General features: G+C 42.8%; 1 protein-coding gene across 1 annotated transcript in view; it reads right to left on the reverse strand.

The window, feature by feature from the left end:
* Snapc1 (small nuclear RNA activating complex polypeptide 1) overlaps positions 1-8,917 on the reverse strand; it is a 20,121-nt gene extending 11,204 nt beyond the window's left edge. Inside the window, exons 1-6 of the mRNA XM_023701567.1 lie at positions 8,718-8,917; positions 6,367-6,526; positions 6,047-6,187; positions 5,032-5,136; positions 1,863-2,021; positions 270-335 (exon numbers count right to left, since the gene is read on the reverse strand). Coding sequence (XP_023557335.1) covers positions 270-335; positions 1,863-2,021; positions 5,032-5,136; positions 6,047-6,187; positions 6,367-6,526; positions 8,718-8,845 — 759 coding nt within the window. The 5' untranslated portion in view covers positions 8,846-8,917. The remainder of the gene's footprint in view (positions 1-269; positions 336-1,862; positions 2,022-5,031; positions 5,137-6,046; positions 6,188-6,366; positions 6,527-8,717) is intronic.
* Positions 8,918-14,719: the final 5,802 nt, after the last annotated feature.

The raw sequence follows: 14,719 nt of genomic DNA on the forward strand, positions 1-14,719 counted from the left end.
ACCCAAGGGCATCTTCCACCAGCAGCTTCCCTTTTCCCAGAAAAGCCTGGTCACAAATGCACTCCCACTCAGAATCGCAACCATTCACACAACTCCAGAATCCAACGAACCAGGTTCATACAGCATTCAGAGTTCAACACCTTTTCCGATAGTTACTGTGATGCTGACTAAGGGTCACGAAGTCTATACACACAATTACGGGCACACAGAAAGGTGAAAGACATAAGCAAATGGCTGTTCTGTAAGTGATCACACAGCTGTGTCCTGACCTGTGGTTCTTGTGCATTTCCTTCTCTCTTTTCGTCATCTTTAAGATTTGATTTTAAGGGTGGATTCTGAAAGAAGAGAAATCTTATTTATGCACATTATATATACATTGACAACTCCATTAAATACAAATCAATTTTACAACATTGAAAATCAATTATTAAAAAACTACACAATGATTTCATATAATTAATTACAGCGTGGTTCACCAGTTTTAGAACACTTATAAAGTGTATCAATAAAATGTATCAAAAGCCTTCTAAGCAACAAAGGTCAGCATACACTTTACTTAGCATGAAGAAAATTGGTTTAAAAGAAAAAAAGAAAGAAAATTGGTTTATTCTCCCTTCAGGTTTTTTGAGATCTTATGATGGTCCTTTAGGCCCCTACTCCCACTTCTACCCGACTCCCCACGCCATCCCCACTCTGGCTGTACTGTAGACTGAACTAGCAGTGAGCTACATTCCCAGCACTTTTTTTATTTTAAGACAGGGTTTCACTAAATTGTCAAGGCTGGGCTTGAACTTGCAGTCCTTCTGCCTTGGTCTCCCAGAGTGCTGGGATTACAGGCCTGCACCACCACCCCTGGCTTAGTATTGCTCACTGAAGAGAGTTTGCCTATTAAAACAATACTCAAACAGACTATTTTACTAAATGTCATGGTCATTCATGGAGCCTATATGTGACTTAAATTATTCAAACGTTCTAAAATGCGTTACCCTCTTTAAAATAAGTAATTATTGTCTTCCTCCCAAGACCAACATCTCATCTCTTCCCTTATTTACTTATTTATTTATATTGGGAATCAAACTCACAACCTTGCTCTTGCCAGGCAGTAGCACTATGCTGCTGCACTATATCCCTAGCCCCCTCTTCTCTATCTTTTCTGTAAGTTTTGGGCCCATTTATTTTGTATCATGGAAAGTCAACATTAGCAACAAACCTTTCCAAGACAATCTATGGGTTGCACTATCTATCGAACATTTGTGAATACACCGACAAATGACCAGATAAACAGTAAGTGAACAGAAATGGTTTCTATATATTTTTTCCAGCTATATTTACAAAAATGAAATGGGATAGTTTAAAGAATGAATTTAGCAACAGTGGCATTTCAGGTTTCCAGGGAAAGACCATTTCTCCAGCTGAAAAGGCTAATGTGGCCAGCTCCAGCATCAATACCTTTGGGTCAGAAAACTAAATGGAAATCTGCGCTGATGGAATCTGCAAATAGACAAGCCACATCAGGGGTGGGACACGGTAGACAAAGAAGGACACAGCCTGTCACCATGGGTGACTAATTCAAAATTTTAAAACAATGTTGGGATCGATGCTACACCAAAGAAAACTTAGTGCTAGATCTGACCCCAAAGACCGCCAATCTACAACCTATGGAAATGCCAAGCACAAAGATTGTAAATCTACAGTATAAAAACATACACACACACAAAGACATAGCCACTGACAAAAGCCAAAACGAGAAAGGTAAAACTCTCCAAATCTCTGCTTCACAGAAAGGCAGCCATGAAACCAGGCTGCCTCAGCACACAGCTCTCATGCATAGTAGACAGGAAAGGAGCCAGCTCACTGCTTACCTGTTTGTCTCTGTGCCACTGCTGATGTTCCAAAACTATGTTCTTAATATTCTCAAAAAAATCATCCTTTATCAAGCTGAGGGCTTTGTCTGGTTTGGAGTTATCAGTCGAAATTACACGTTTCATGTTCTGATAATGCTCATGAACATTCAGCATTTCCTGAAAGTGAGAAGATGTGCGCTTGATTTTAATTTTTGAGGAGAAACTTAAAGGCAAAGCTAATGTCACATAAAATTACCTTCTAAGGTGACTGAGTTGGCAGGAAATAATATACAGCAGTACTATGAAAATAATATAATCATAGAAACACTACATCCTTATTAACAAAGCAATTACCTTTTGGAGGTATGAGTTAATGAATTCAGCTCAACAAACATTAGCCTAGACAAAGTTACAGGGAAACAATAGGAAAAGACTAATTTGAGAAGCAGAATTGCATTCCAAGATATAAAATTATTTGTATTATAACATATCATTAAATTTTACTAATAACTACGAACATGTTTTTATACCATATTGTCACATCAAGGACATTTATGGGGGGCTAGCCAGAGAGCTCAACGAACTAAAGCAGGCACAGGGACTGGGGTTCAATCCCCAGCACATGCCCTGCCAGCCTCACCCCCAGGGAGCACTGAGACAGTGATTGAGACTCGGCGTGGTGTCGTAAGCCTGCAATCCCAGTGCTTGGGGGGCTAAAAACAGGAGGATCACTATGAGTCCGATCTGTGTAGTGAGACCCTGTAGACCCTAAGGACATTTATAGGGCTGGGGATGTGGCTCAGCAGAATGCAAACCTAGCAGATATGAGGCCCTAAGTTTGATTTTTCAGCACGGTCAAAAAAGTAAAATAAAACAAAGTAATGCTTCTATATTTATGCTCTTCTTGAAATTGCCATTTAACAACATTCACTCAACCCTCCGCAGGACCTCAAAACCTATGTGGCTCCAATTTTCATCATGAGTTTTAATGACAGGTTATAGAAGATGTTTTATGAAATCATGGTGACAATATTATTTAGCCCTCTAAAACCTTTATCCCAATGGGCAGGTCTGTCAGGTAAGAGAGCCTGTAACAGTCAGACTCAAGAAACTGTATATATCCTGGCATAGGGACTTGTATCTCAGGTCAGCAGAGAACCAGTGACACCTCCCTTATAGATGGCTACTGTGATGACACCCATGCATTCCCAACCCCACCCATTCAGTCAATTCAAGAAAACCCTCGTGCCATCAACACCTGGCCAAGAAATCAGACATCTACTGGTAGCAGTAGATGCTCACACACACAGAATCAGCAACGAGGTAGCCACGTCCAGACGCTAAAGCTAGTTACTAAAGCTTTCAAGGCGCTCCCTTCCGCCAAAAAGATAGGAAATATAAATGTCTTCCCATATACAAAGTACTTTCATCACATGTACTTCATCCTCACCTACTTTTCTGTTACACTTCAGACTGTCGATTTGCTGAATTCTAGGAGCTCTGGTACAACACACAGGCCGTGCAGCCATTCAGAAATGTGAATGAACTCCACTATACCCTGTTGTCTCTGTATCTCAGCTGAATGTCTTATCTAACTCAACTTTAACACAGGGTAAGAATATCTATTATAAAAATAATTTAAAATTATTAAATTCATCTGCTTTGCAGGGATATGGCAGGAGAAAATGGTCTACACAAAGCATCCAGCACAGTTTCTGTATTAAGCTATATCTTCAGACATTTGGTAAACATGTCAACTCCTATTCAAACACCTTTGAGAAGGTAAGGATACTGACTTAGACCTTACTCTATGTATCCAATGTACATTGACTTTTCATACATCTGAGTGAGGGGGTGGCCCATCTGAAATTCATGGTTCCCAGATTAAAATTATCCTCAAAAGTGAAGTTACCTCACAGCACAAAGCTCAAGCGCTTTCAAATAAACTTGTTCCCTGAATTAGGATCACAGCTGCAACCCAGCTGACAGATGTCCCAGGGTTTGTGAACACTTCAGCAAATCAAAGTCTGATCCCTCTTTTACTGCAGATTTAGAAAGTGTGGACAGAGCCAGGAAAAAGAGAAGCAACACTTCTTTTAGGTCCACTGTGCGATATATGCTGCACTCGGCACTCTTCTGGCTTCACCTCATTTTAGTTTTCACACCTGGACAAAATACAGATTGCAGTCACAGCCAGGCCAGGTGAGTGTGCCTGTATTTCCAACTACCCAGGAGGCTGAAGCAGGATGGATGATCCTTTGAGACTGGAAGTTAGAGCCCACAGGGAAACACAGCAAGACTTGGTCTTTAAAGCAAGACTGTGATCCTAGTGCTAATGAGAAGGAAATGAAGGTTCCAAGAGATAAAATAAATGTGACCAAGGTATGCCCACCATTTTCCCGTCTATATGCTTTTGAAACGTCACTGGTTAGATGGCTGCATGTAATCCAGTAGTACACAAGTAGAATTGTGTAAGTACCACTGCTCACCCATGAAAAAAAAAAAAAAAAAAAAAAGCTTTCTTTTTTTAATGTATGTGGTCATTACAGGGTCTCACTATGCAGCTCGGAGTCATGGCGATCCTCCTGCTTTCAGCCTCCCTAGCACTGGGATTACAGGTGTGCAGCACTACTCCTAGACTCTGGCTGGCTCAGCCTGCCCTGAGGGAACAGATCAAAGGGTGGTCCCTGCACTTGCCTAAACTTGCCTAAGCAGGCGCTTTAGTCCACTGAACTATCTCACCAGCCCCCACAAAAAAAAGTTTTTCAATACTATCCATCTAATCACCATTCAATTAAATATTATTGAAAGGAATTTAGGAAATAGTTACTATATAAAAGGAACTTAGGATATGCCCATTGTTAACAGATCAAAAGTCACGCTAAACTCTTTTTATAAAGAGTTTAAAAGCCAAACACACCATGGCAGTTTTAGAACATGAATTAGTACATGAAGCCACACGTTTAATCTAAGTTTTTTACATCTATTTCTCACTATGCTCCAAGATCTATAAATCTGGATATATGTAGGATGCTTCATTTTTGATGCTGTAGAGAAAAGAGAGTATTCTGATTGGTTAAGATCACTAAGAATTGTCCATTTCCAGTAAAGTAAGTTATAAACACAATAAACAATCAGCAAGAAAATATGTATTTTTTAATATTTTAGGGCATAAAAGCAAATTTACCTCTAATACATCAGAAGTGATAAGTTTCATTACACGATCGCTCGGGTCCTTAAATTCCTCTGTAACTTCAGTTCGTTGAATTTTTTTCTTCATTCTATATGAAAGCTATGTGATAACAATAAAAATTATCAATAAATATGAATAAAAGCAACTCTAAATGCATATTTATTAAATATCCACCTTCCAAAGACTATAGACTTGGACTATCCATTACATTCTTTTTTTTTTTTTTTTTTTGGAGACAGGGTCTCACTATGCAGTTCAGGCTGAATTTGAGCCCACTTTGTAGCCCAGGCTGGTCTCAAACTCACAATAATCCTCAGCTTCCCAAATGCTGGGATTATAGGTGTGAGCCACCAAGCCCAGCAATTCCTTCTTTCTTTCTTTTTCCACATTCTTACACATTCCAGTAAGATTCAGAGGTTAACAATTTGCCAGATAATAGTATAATGAGACCCTCTTCAATCTAGTATCGGAAGTGTCACAAAACTGAAAAAATAACAGATTATAATAAGGGTTCCACCTTTTTACCAACTGACATATTAAAACTCCTTGGTCCTCTCTGAGTAACTCCTCTCAAATTGAAATTTAAAAAATGTACAATGCCAGGCATGGTGGTGTATGTATGTAATCCCAGCACCTGGGTGGGAGGCTGAGGATAGCTGTGAGTCCAAGTTCAAGATCAGCCTGAGCTACATAGAGAGACCCTGTCTCAAAAACTGACAAAAGGAGAAAAAAAAAAAAAAAAAAAAAAAGTATAAGCACAGGATGTTGTTAAATCTCATTTCCTCTACCAGAAATTTATTTATACATGACCTCCACAAACACAGCATTCAAAAGCAGAGGCTGAACTTTGACTGCAAGAAAAACTAGGATATTTTTCTCATATTTTAAGAAAGCTACATGTCTTGAACTCTACTAATGGTTTTTACATTTTTTTGGAGATCAAGGTTCTTTCTGGAAAATAAAGTATGACCACTCATTTTGAAAAAGACAATTACCTAAGTCAACATACCAATTTAGGCATTGCTGTAAAGTGAAATGCTCTGTCTAGTCGTAGCTTCCTAAAAATATAAGCTGCATCAAAATGTTGGGCATTTATCAAATCTTGCTGAAATTTTAAAACTTCATCCCAATCCTTTAGTGCAACTCTGATCTGCAACAACAAAATTTAAAAAAAAAAATTGTACAAAATGTAAACCTTTATTTGTAAATGTGTTAATTTTAAAACACACTATTTCTACTTCAGTCCGTATACTGTAAAAAAAAAAAAAAAAAGTATACTGTAGATTGAACAGGTACATTCTACTTAAGCACATAACTCAGGAGTATTACCTTTTGTTTTGGCTGGCACAGCTGGGTGTTATATAATCCATATAACAGATATAAAGCACCAACTCTAATCTGGAAAGTGTAAGGAGGTAAAAAGTATCTCCATGCCAAAGCTAAGGCTTCTTTTGAAAATGTGTTCTTTTCTAAATTTCTCATTTTGCCACTGTAAAACAAAAATATGTAATTATAATTAAGTAAATAAAAAGAGAGAACAGGTACATACTTATTTAAAAGCAGATGTCAGGCCAGCCAGACAACTCAACGGACTAAAACACATGCTTAGACAGATGCAGGGACTGGGGTTCGATCCCCAGCACTCCCTGCTGGCCCTACCCGCCTCAGGGCGCACTGAGACGGTGATTGAGACTGGGCACAGTGATTGAGACTGGGCACAGTGGCACACACCTGTGATCCCAGCGCTTGGGAGGCTGAAAACAGAGGATCACAAGTCTGATCTGTGTAGTGAGACTTTGTAGACCCTATACTACATACATAAATTAAAAAAAAAAAAAAAAGCAGATGCCAATAACAGTGTGAAGATTTCCTGCTGCACCCTTTACTGGACTCAGGTGTCAAGAGCTGCTCTTCTGCGCTGCCCACTTGGACACAAAAGTTAAACCCAGTTTATAGCCTTCAGCTCTACTTACCAAACTGAGCAGAGAAGAAACCTGAAATTATCACTAGTAAAACTACCTGAAACTGCCAACTTAATTAAAACTTTTTTAAAAAGCACCCTGATGTGAGATTAGTTTGTTCTTAGGCATGCTGTGCCAGCCCCGCCTCCAGTGACTGAGACTGGGCGTGGTGGTGCGCCTATAATCCCAGCCCTTGGGAGGCTCAAAACAGGAGGACCACTACGAATCTGATCTGTGTAATGAGACCCTGTACTAGATACATAAAGTGTTTTTAATATTCTTAGATGTCTCAAAGTGTATTATTGAATAGATACAGGTAAATGACACACTTTACAAAATGTTTATATTTGTAAATAATATATTTGAAAATAATATATTTTCATTTAGTAACACTCCTACAGCCAGTAAGCAGCAATTTTATCTTATCTGATTATAAGGAAGGAGGGGAACATGATGCTGCCTTCAAAATTATTTCCTGGGGCTGGGGAGATGGCTCAGTGGAATAAATGCTTCCCTGGCAAGCCCAAGGGCCAGAGTTCAAACTCTAGTTCTGCAAAATAATAATAATAATAATAATAATTCCTATTAGGTAAAACTTGGGGGAACCTAGGCCTGGGAAAATTTCCTTGGTGAGCCCCCACTCTAAAGAGTACAAACTGAAAGATCATAGGTTTTAGAAAGTGGTACATACAGGTTCCAAAATGTGTTCTACCACCTTCTAACTGCAACCCAGTAAAAATCAACCTCCTTAAGCTGCAATTTCATCTCCTGTACAACAACGACAAATTATATCCTTTTTTCATAGTTATTCTATGGATTAAATTAAGCTATGAGTGCATTACACATAAAGGCCAATTTAAAAAATTGGTTCTCTTTTCATTAGCTGCTCATCGCCCAGCCCCTGTAATTTACAAACTGCAGAGAAAAAAAACAGCTTTTACAAAACAGAAAAAAAAAAAAAAAGCTTTTACATTTGATTCAGCAAAACAGTTTTAAGCCTAAAGTCTCATTCAATCGATTAATCAGACTTTTCAATATTACATCATGCTGTCAAAAATAGCTCAGTCTAGCGAAAGAAAAACTGAAACGTGCTAATCTACACAAACATGTGCTATGTACCTGAAACCCATTTAAGGCACACATTAGCTCTCTTAATCCTCACTGCAACTGCATCAGGTATTAGCATCTATATAACGTTTTGCAGGGAAGAAAGCTTAAGTACCCTGCCTCAAATCCTAGTCAGTGCACCCGCCGCATTCCTCTTCACACAGCCGGACTCCATCAGCCGTGCTCTCAATCACTAACGATCCCGCTCTCCCTTCGTCCGCTACACGATGAAAAGTGGTAAGCGGTGAGACAAGTGTAGGCATTAAGGGGGAAACGGAACTCGTGCAGGGGCCAAAACTTCCCCGGAGGACCCATCTATGAGTCCAGATGTGGGTGAAGGATATAGCGCTCAAAGGGGGGAGGGAAGAGGCTCCGCCTTGGGAGACGCCAGTGGAGAAATAGGAGGCGGCCGGTGGGCAGATGGGGTCCCAGGAAGCACGGAAAAATGAACGCAGGCGCGCAGGGCTTTCTTTGCTCGGCTATCGGTTTGCTTTTACAGGTTCGGTTCTAGCAGAACTCGACAGGGCCGGGCCGCCCGAGTCGCAGCCGGAGGAGAGCGCGCAGGCGCAGTGCGGCGCGGCGCGCGCGCCCGGGCCTCCCCCAGCCGCTCACCAGAAGAGCGTCCCAAACTTCATCTTCCTCCAGAGCGCCGAGAAGTCCTCGAAGCGTACACTGTCCATCTCCTGAAAGCGGCTCAGCAGCGTCTCGCAGTCGGTCTGCAAGCCGGAAGAAGCCTCCATGCCTGCGCCGTCCGCACCGAACGCTTAACTATGATCAGCCGACAGCTGTAGCTACCGCCGTGGCCGTGGTAGCTGAGGAAACCAAACCCGAAGCTCCGCCCCGGGCGTCGTGACGTACGCTCTGGGACGTAATGCCGGGCATCTTTAGCTCCGCCTACACACTGCGAGCGAGCCTCTCGGTGCTTACTGCGCGTGCGCGGGAGGGCGGCGGGCGGCCCCAGCGAGCTGGGCTTTCCTTTAATAGGCAGGTTGGTCCTTTAAATTGCAGTGGAGAGTTTGTGTGCCAAGGCTACTCTGAGCTTAAAAGGACTTTAGGTCTTCACTTTCCGCTAGCATTTTGAATTGGCTTTACCATTACTATCGCTCGTCTTAAAAAGGACCCTGGAGATGGAGTGGACAACTGCAAAGCCATCCCCACGAGGAAGGATCGAAAAACAGTGCTTACTCCCTCTGATGCCCGAGACCCTTTACAGTGTATGCTCCCTTAATACAGTGCTTAACATGTGGCATCTCCCTGTACCCCTAGAGTTCTTGAGACCCCCTTCTGGAGAAAAGCTGTATTTCAGATCCTGTTGCAAATAGTTCTCCCATGGAGGATGCTGCAAGCACGCACAGTGCTGAGCAAAGCTTGCCTACATAATCCGTCTTGTTCTTTGGCTAAATTGACTGTAGCCTGCCTCTTACCTTCTTCCATAAGCTAGCTGTGGAGTACTTCATACCATTTTCTGATTGCAAAGCGTGCGATTGTAGTGCTATGCTTTAGTTGTATTGGGATGTATTCGAAAAGGATTGGGTTGTCTTCAGGTGGAGGCTCAACTCAGTTTAACTTTCCTGGTCGTTGTTCTTTTTCAATAGTTTTAGGGCCAGGGAGATAGCTCAGTAGAATAAGCGCTTGCCTGGCAAGCTCAAGGGCCTGAGTTCAATCCCCGGTTCCGCAATAAATAAATAAATAAATAAATAGTTTTATATGTGAGGTTAGAAGCACCTGTGGAACACCTGTTCTAGTGTTTAGGAATCGGAATATTGCCAACCCCTATATGAACCTAAACCATTCCTCTCCCCTTACTAACACCCATCCTGACTTACTTTTTCTCATTCTCTTATATACACTCATCACATCTGTGTGTTTAAACATATTTTAGTTGTACTTGGTTTTGAGTTTTATGGAAATGGTATTGCAATGTAATATATATATTTTTGAACTTGTAATGGTTGGTGTCTAGGTGTCCTCCCAAAACCTCATGCAGTCATGGTGGTGGGCTTCTAGAGTTAGTCCTGGTGTCATGTTGGGATTGAGGGTGTGTGTGTGTGCTATGCCCACCCTAGGGTGGATAGCCTTCATGCAGTATAAGGGGTGGAAAGAGGCTAATGACCTGGCCCTGCCTCTCCCTCCTCCTCTCTTCTTGCTTTTGGTATCTTCCTCCACTATGAACGGTTGCCCCTCTGCAATGCTGTCCCACCTTAGAGCCAGTTGATCATGGATCAAAACCTCTACAAACTTGAGCTAAATAAATTTTTCCTCCCTTCATCTTTGGGTATTGGTTATTTTGCCTCAGCAATAAGAGAAAAGTAACTGTCATGGCTTGGGGTTTTGCAAGGCCAACAGTACAATACAAGACACATTTCATAAGATGATTTATAATAAATCATCCAAAGAATCATACACAAAGAGTACAGGAAATCTGTCCACACACTAAAGACCAAAGAATCCGGCTGAAGACCTGGATCCCACAGTAACATCCTGCTTGAATCCAGCTGAAGACCTAACACCCATAATAATGCCTCCCTTAAGTCCAACTGGAGGCCTAGAGGTGGAAGCTAGAAAATCTGCCAGTGGAATGAAGGACCTGTGCTAGCAGGCTGAGGAGGAATCTGAATTGGAGCCAGGAAATGACATTGAAAGTAAGAACCAGAGCTCCCCTGAAAAATACCACAGCCATCCTCAGCAACAGGGCCTGAGATCCTCAGCAGATGAGGAAAGCTGAGTTCCCATCAGGAAAGCCAGTGTGCCCAGCCCAGGTGGAGCTGTGCACCATCTTCCCCTCTGGAGCTCAAGGTGAGGCTGAGAGCTCCTCCAAAGTGAGCAATAGCATGCCAGGGAGATGGCTCAGTAGGATAAGGGCTTGACTGGAAAATGCAAGGATCTGAGTTCAATCCCCAGTTCCGCAAATAAATAAATAAACAAAGTGAGCGGTAGCTATTCTCAGCAACAAGATCCCAAGCTCCTTTGAAGATGAGAACAGCCAAGTTCATCAGGAGATCTAGCATGACAGAGTCCTCCAGGAGAACCAGCCGCTCCCAGTAGCTTCTCCAGTGGGTTCCCCAATAGCCTTTAGTGCTGCCTCTTATGCTGCTGGCAACCCTCCCACACCCAGCACCATGCTGGTTCAATTGACCTGCTCTGAGAAACTGTAAAGTAGACTTAGAAGCTAAGCTCATGGCCACCAGGGGAACAGCAGAGATGCCAGCCCTGGCCACCCTGCTGGTTCCCAGTCCATTCGCTATTCGAGGTCCTATTCAGGACCCTCATTACTCGAAAAAATGACTGGGCATGGACTTTACCTCCCAGTGGATGATGGAAGTTTAAAGAATTGGGTAGGGGCTGGTGAGATGGCTTAGTGGTCTAAAGCACCTACTTAGAACAAGCTTAGCAAAGCACAGGGACCGCGGTTCAATCCCCAGCACCACATGCCAGCCAGCCCCGCCCCCTGGTGGGCTGAGCTGGCCACACACACACACACACACACACACAAATAAATAAAATTTAAAAAAAATAATAATGAATTGGGTAGCAATCCCCGAGGCTCTAGGCCCGGTTTTTGTCAGAAAGTTTCATGAGGGCACCAACATGGGAGGTACAGCTCTCCAGGCCGCTGTTGAGTCAAGATTTTACAACTCCTAGCTCTCCAGTATAGTCCAGGTGGTGTGTGAACAGTGTGGAATGTATGTCTGAGTAACCCATATCCAGAGCCTAGGCTGCTCCTAGGGTACAAAGCATTGGGGGAGCCCCAATTCAAAATGTGGCTGTGGATTTTACTGAGCTTCTTCCTCAAGCCTCTGGTGCCAAGGATTTGCTAGTTTTCGTGTGTACCTTCCTAGGCTGGGCAGAGGCCACCGCCACCACCACCCCTATAAGGAAAGAGCATTTGAGGTGGCCTAGATCCTTCTGAGAGAAATCATCCTCTGTTTTCAAATTCTCATTACCATAGTCAGACAAGGGGCTGGCATTCACCATGGAAGTGGTGCAGCTGGTGGCCAAAGGACTAATAAGAAGAGAGACTGCATAAAATACACCCAGAGCTCAGGGAAAGCAGAGCAAGGAAGCCGATTGAAAAGCCACAGCTGAGCAGATGCTACTAGGAAGCTCACCTGCACTGGGAGCAGCTCTTGCCAGTAGTCCTACTGAGGATTCGCTCTAGTCCCACTACACTGATTTTCCCCTCTTGAAGTTCTCTGTTAGAGATAGATAAGGCAGGCCCTATCTATCTATCTATCTATCTATCTATCTATCTATCTGTCTATCTATCTTATCTATGAGATAGGTCTTGCTACACAGTCCAGGCTGGCTGCTCTTGAGCTCATGGGAATACTCCCTACTCAGCCTCCCAAGTTATGGGATTACAGGTAGATGCCACCACAACTGGCCCCCTCCTATTAAGGGTGTAAGGGAGGGATTTAAAGGAGCTTGAGGCTTGAGGGGATAGCTCAGCAGTCTAAGCGCCTGCCTGGAAAGTGCAAGGACCTGCATTTGATCCCTGGTACCGCATGCCATGCTGGCCATGCGCTGTGCCGGCCGCTGAAACTGAGTGTGTTGGTGCACACCTATAATCCTAGCGCTGGAGAAGCTGAGATAGGAAGATCACTGTAAGTCCAAGCTGTGTAGAAAGACCCTGTACCAAATAAATAAGTTTTAAAAATAAAAAAGGAGCTTGAGAACCTCCTTCTGAGATAACACAAGCAGGTGTTAGGCTCAGCCACCAATGGGTTAAGCAAATGCATTGTTTCTGGACTCATTAATGGTTAAGAAACAATTACCCATGAGTTTGACCACAGAGGCTCCGCCTTTCAAGCCAGGGCATGGCATGTGAGTGAGAGAACATTGAGCCCTGAAATCCCTGTGGAGGAGCCCATGCATTGTTATTCCATCCATCTCCACCCGTGGTAGTAAAAGTGGATGAGATGGTCCCCTGGATTCGCTACAGCAGAGTAAACCCAGCATCTTGAGACTGGGTGTTCATCCCCAACTTGTCACCTCTTGGTAAGCTGATGACACAGAAGAAGCAGACCTAGGCCTCAGGAACACATCTAAAGGACGACAGTGGTGCTCTGGTCATTCTAGAGGCTGAGCAGTTTACACACCACAGAAGCCTTCAGGTGCTGCTGACTGGTGACGCAGACAGGCTTCATCCTTTTTGTGACTATCTGTGACGCACTTCCGCCCCTCACTCTTAGCTGTCTTGGGGTCTGTAGCCCTGTTTGGTCTTAGCCCTTGCTGAGAGAGCCCCACTGACTTGAAGTGTGGTGAGAGGTCCCTGCTGGCCCTCACCTCCCCCCAGAGGGTGGGATGTTTGCTGGTACTGGCTGCTTGTATGGGTCCCATTGGGGAACCTGAGTTCCCCATCATGTGACCCATGCATTCACCTAACCAGGCGAGGCCAGGGAGTTACTTGGATGGTATCACACCCACTTCTCATGCTTAGGGAGGATACAAGGGACCCCACACATAGTAAGACAACCTAGTCTGTCTGCCAACATGAAAATCAGTACACCTGCTTTGACCTGAAGTGTTCCCCAAGTGAGGAATGGTTCAAAGTCCAACACTCCCAAGGTAATAAATCATTAATTAATAAAACCCAGGTTACAAATCCCCACCCGCCAGTATCAGTATTTTTTTTTTTTTTAATGTATGTGCTACCATTACTACCATTTCCTGGCTAGTCCTAAAGGCTAGAGGGTTATCGTGGGAGGAGAATACAGGCTCAGCAGTAAGGATATGTGTGAACAGGCCTCACTCCAATCTGCCTGTTATGGTGACCGCTGGGCTTATTGCCTCTGTTGGCATCGTGTCTCCTGGGCCACTTGGCAGGGTAAAGGTAAGACAGTACTCCTCCAAAAGGGGCTGCTGCTCTGGGATGTGAATTGGGAACCTGTAACCCCATTGATTTTTACCATCTTTACTTTCTATTTTACTATATGGATTATACCTTTGAGGTTTTATTTATTCTTTCAGGTTCTTATACTAGGGATAAAATACAATATTTACACATGTGGGTCTCATTCATTTCACTTATAAGTATAGCGTCTAGTTGTATCTGCTTACCTATAAAGGATTCAAGTTTTTCTTTATACTCTGTTGTATAGAAATACCACATCCTTTTCATCCGTTCCTCAAGTGATAGGCATTTTGGTTGTTTCCAAGATATGGCTATAACAAGCTGTGCTGCTGTAAACATGAACGCACACATATCACTATGGTATGATGTTTTCAGTTCTTTTGGGAAAATACCCAGAAGAGGAATAGCTGGACTGAACTTAGGGATTAAATAATGAAGATGAGAGAAGGGAGAAAAGATAGGAAAAAAGGAAGGAAGGAAAAATATGCAAGTATGTATACAGGATGACTGAGGTGATTGTACTCATAATTTTCATCAGTTTTTTGCAGTTAATGTGTAAATTTTCACCTTCACTAACTCTGTAGCTGATATCTGTGATCTGAGCAACCACATCGAGGACAGCAATGTGTAATATAAAATCCATGGTTGAATACCTCTCATCTTGGTCTTCTAAATGTGTACCATTTCCTAATGTCTTATTAATTATTATACTCTTTTTAACATAAAAACGAAAAAGATAAGGAAAATAATTAAGATTTCT

The sequence above is a fragment of the Octodon degus genome, unplaced genomic scaffold (genome assembly GCF_000260255.1).
Source record: "Octodon degus isolate 3935 unplaced genomic scaffold, OctDeg1.0 scaffold00007, whole genome shotgun sequence".
Lineage (NCBI taxonomy): Eukaryota > Metazoa > Chordata > Mammalia > Rodentia > Octodontidae > Octodon > Octodon degus.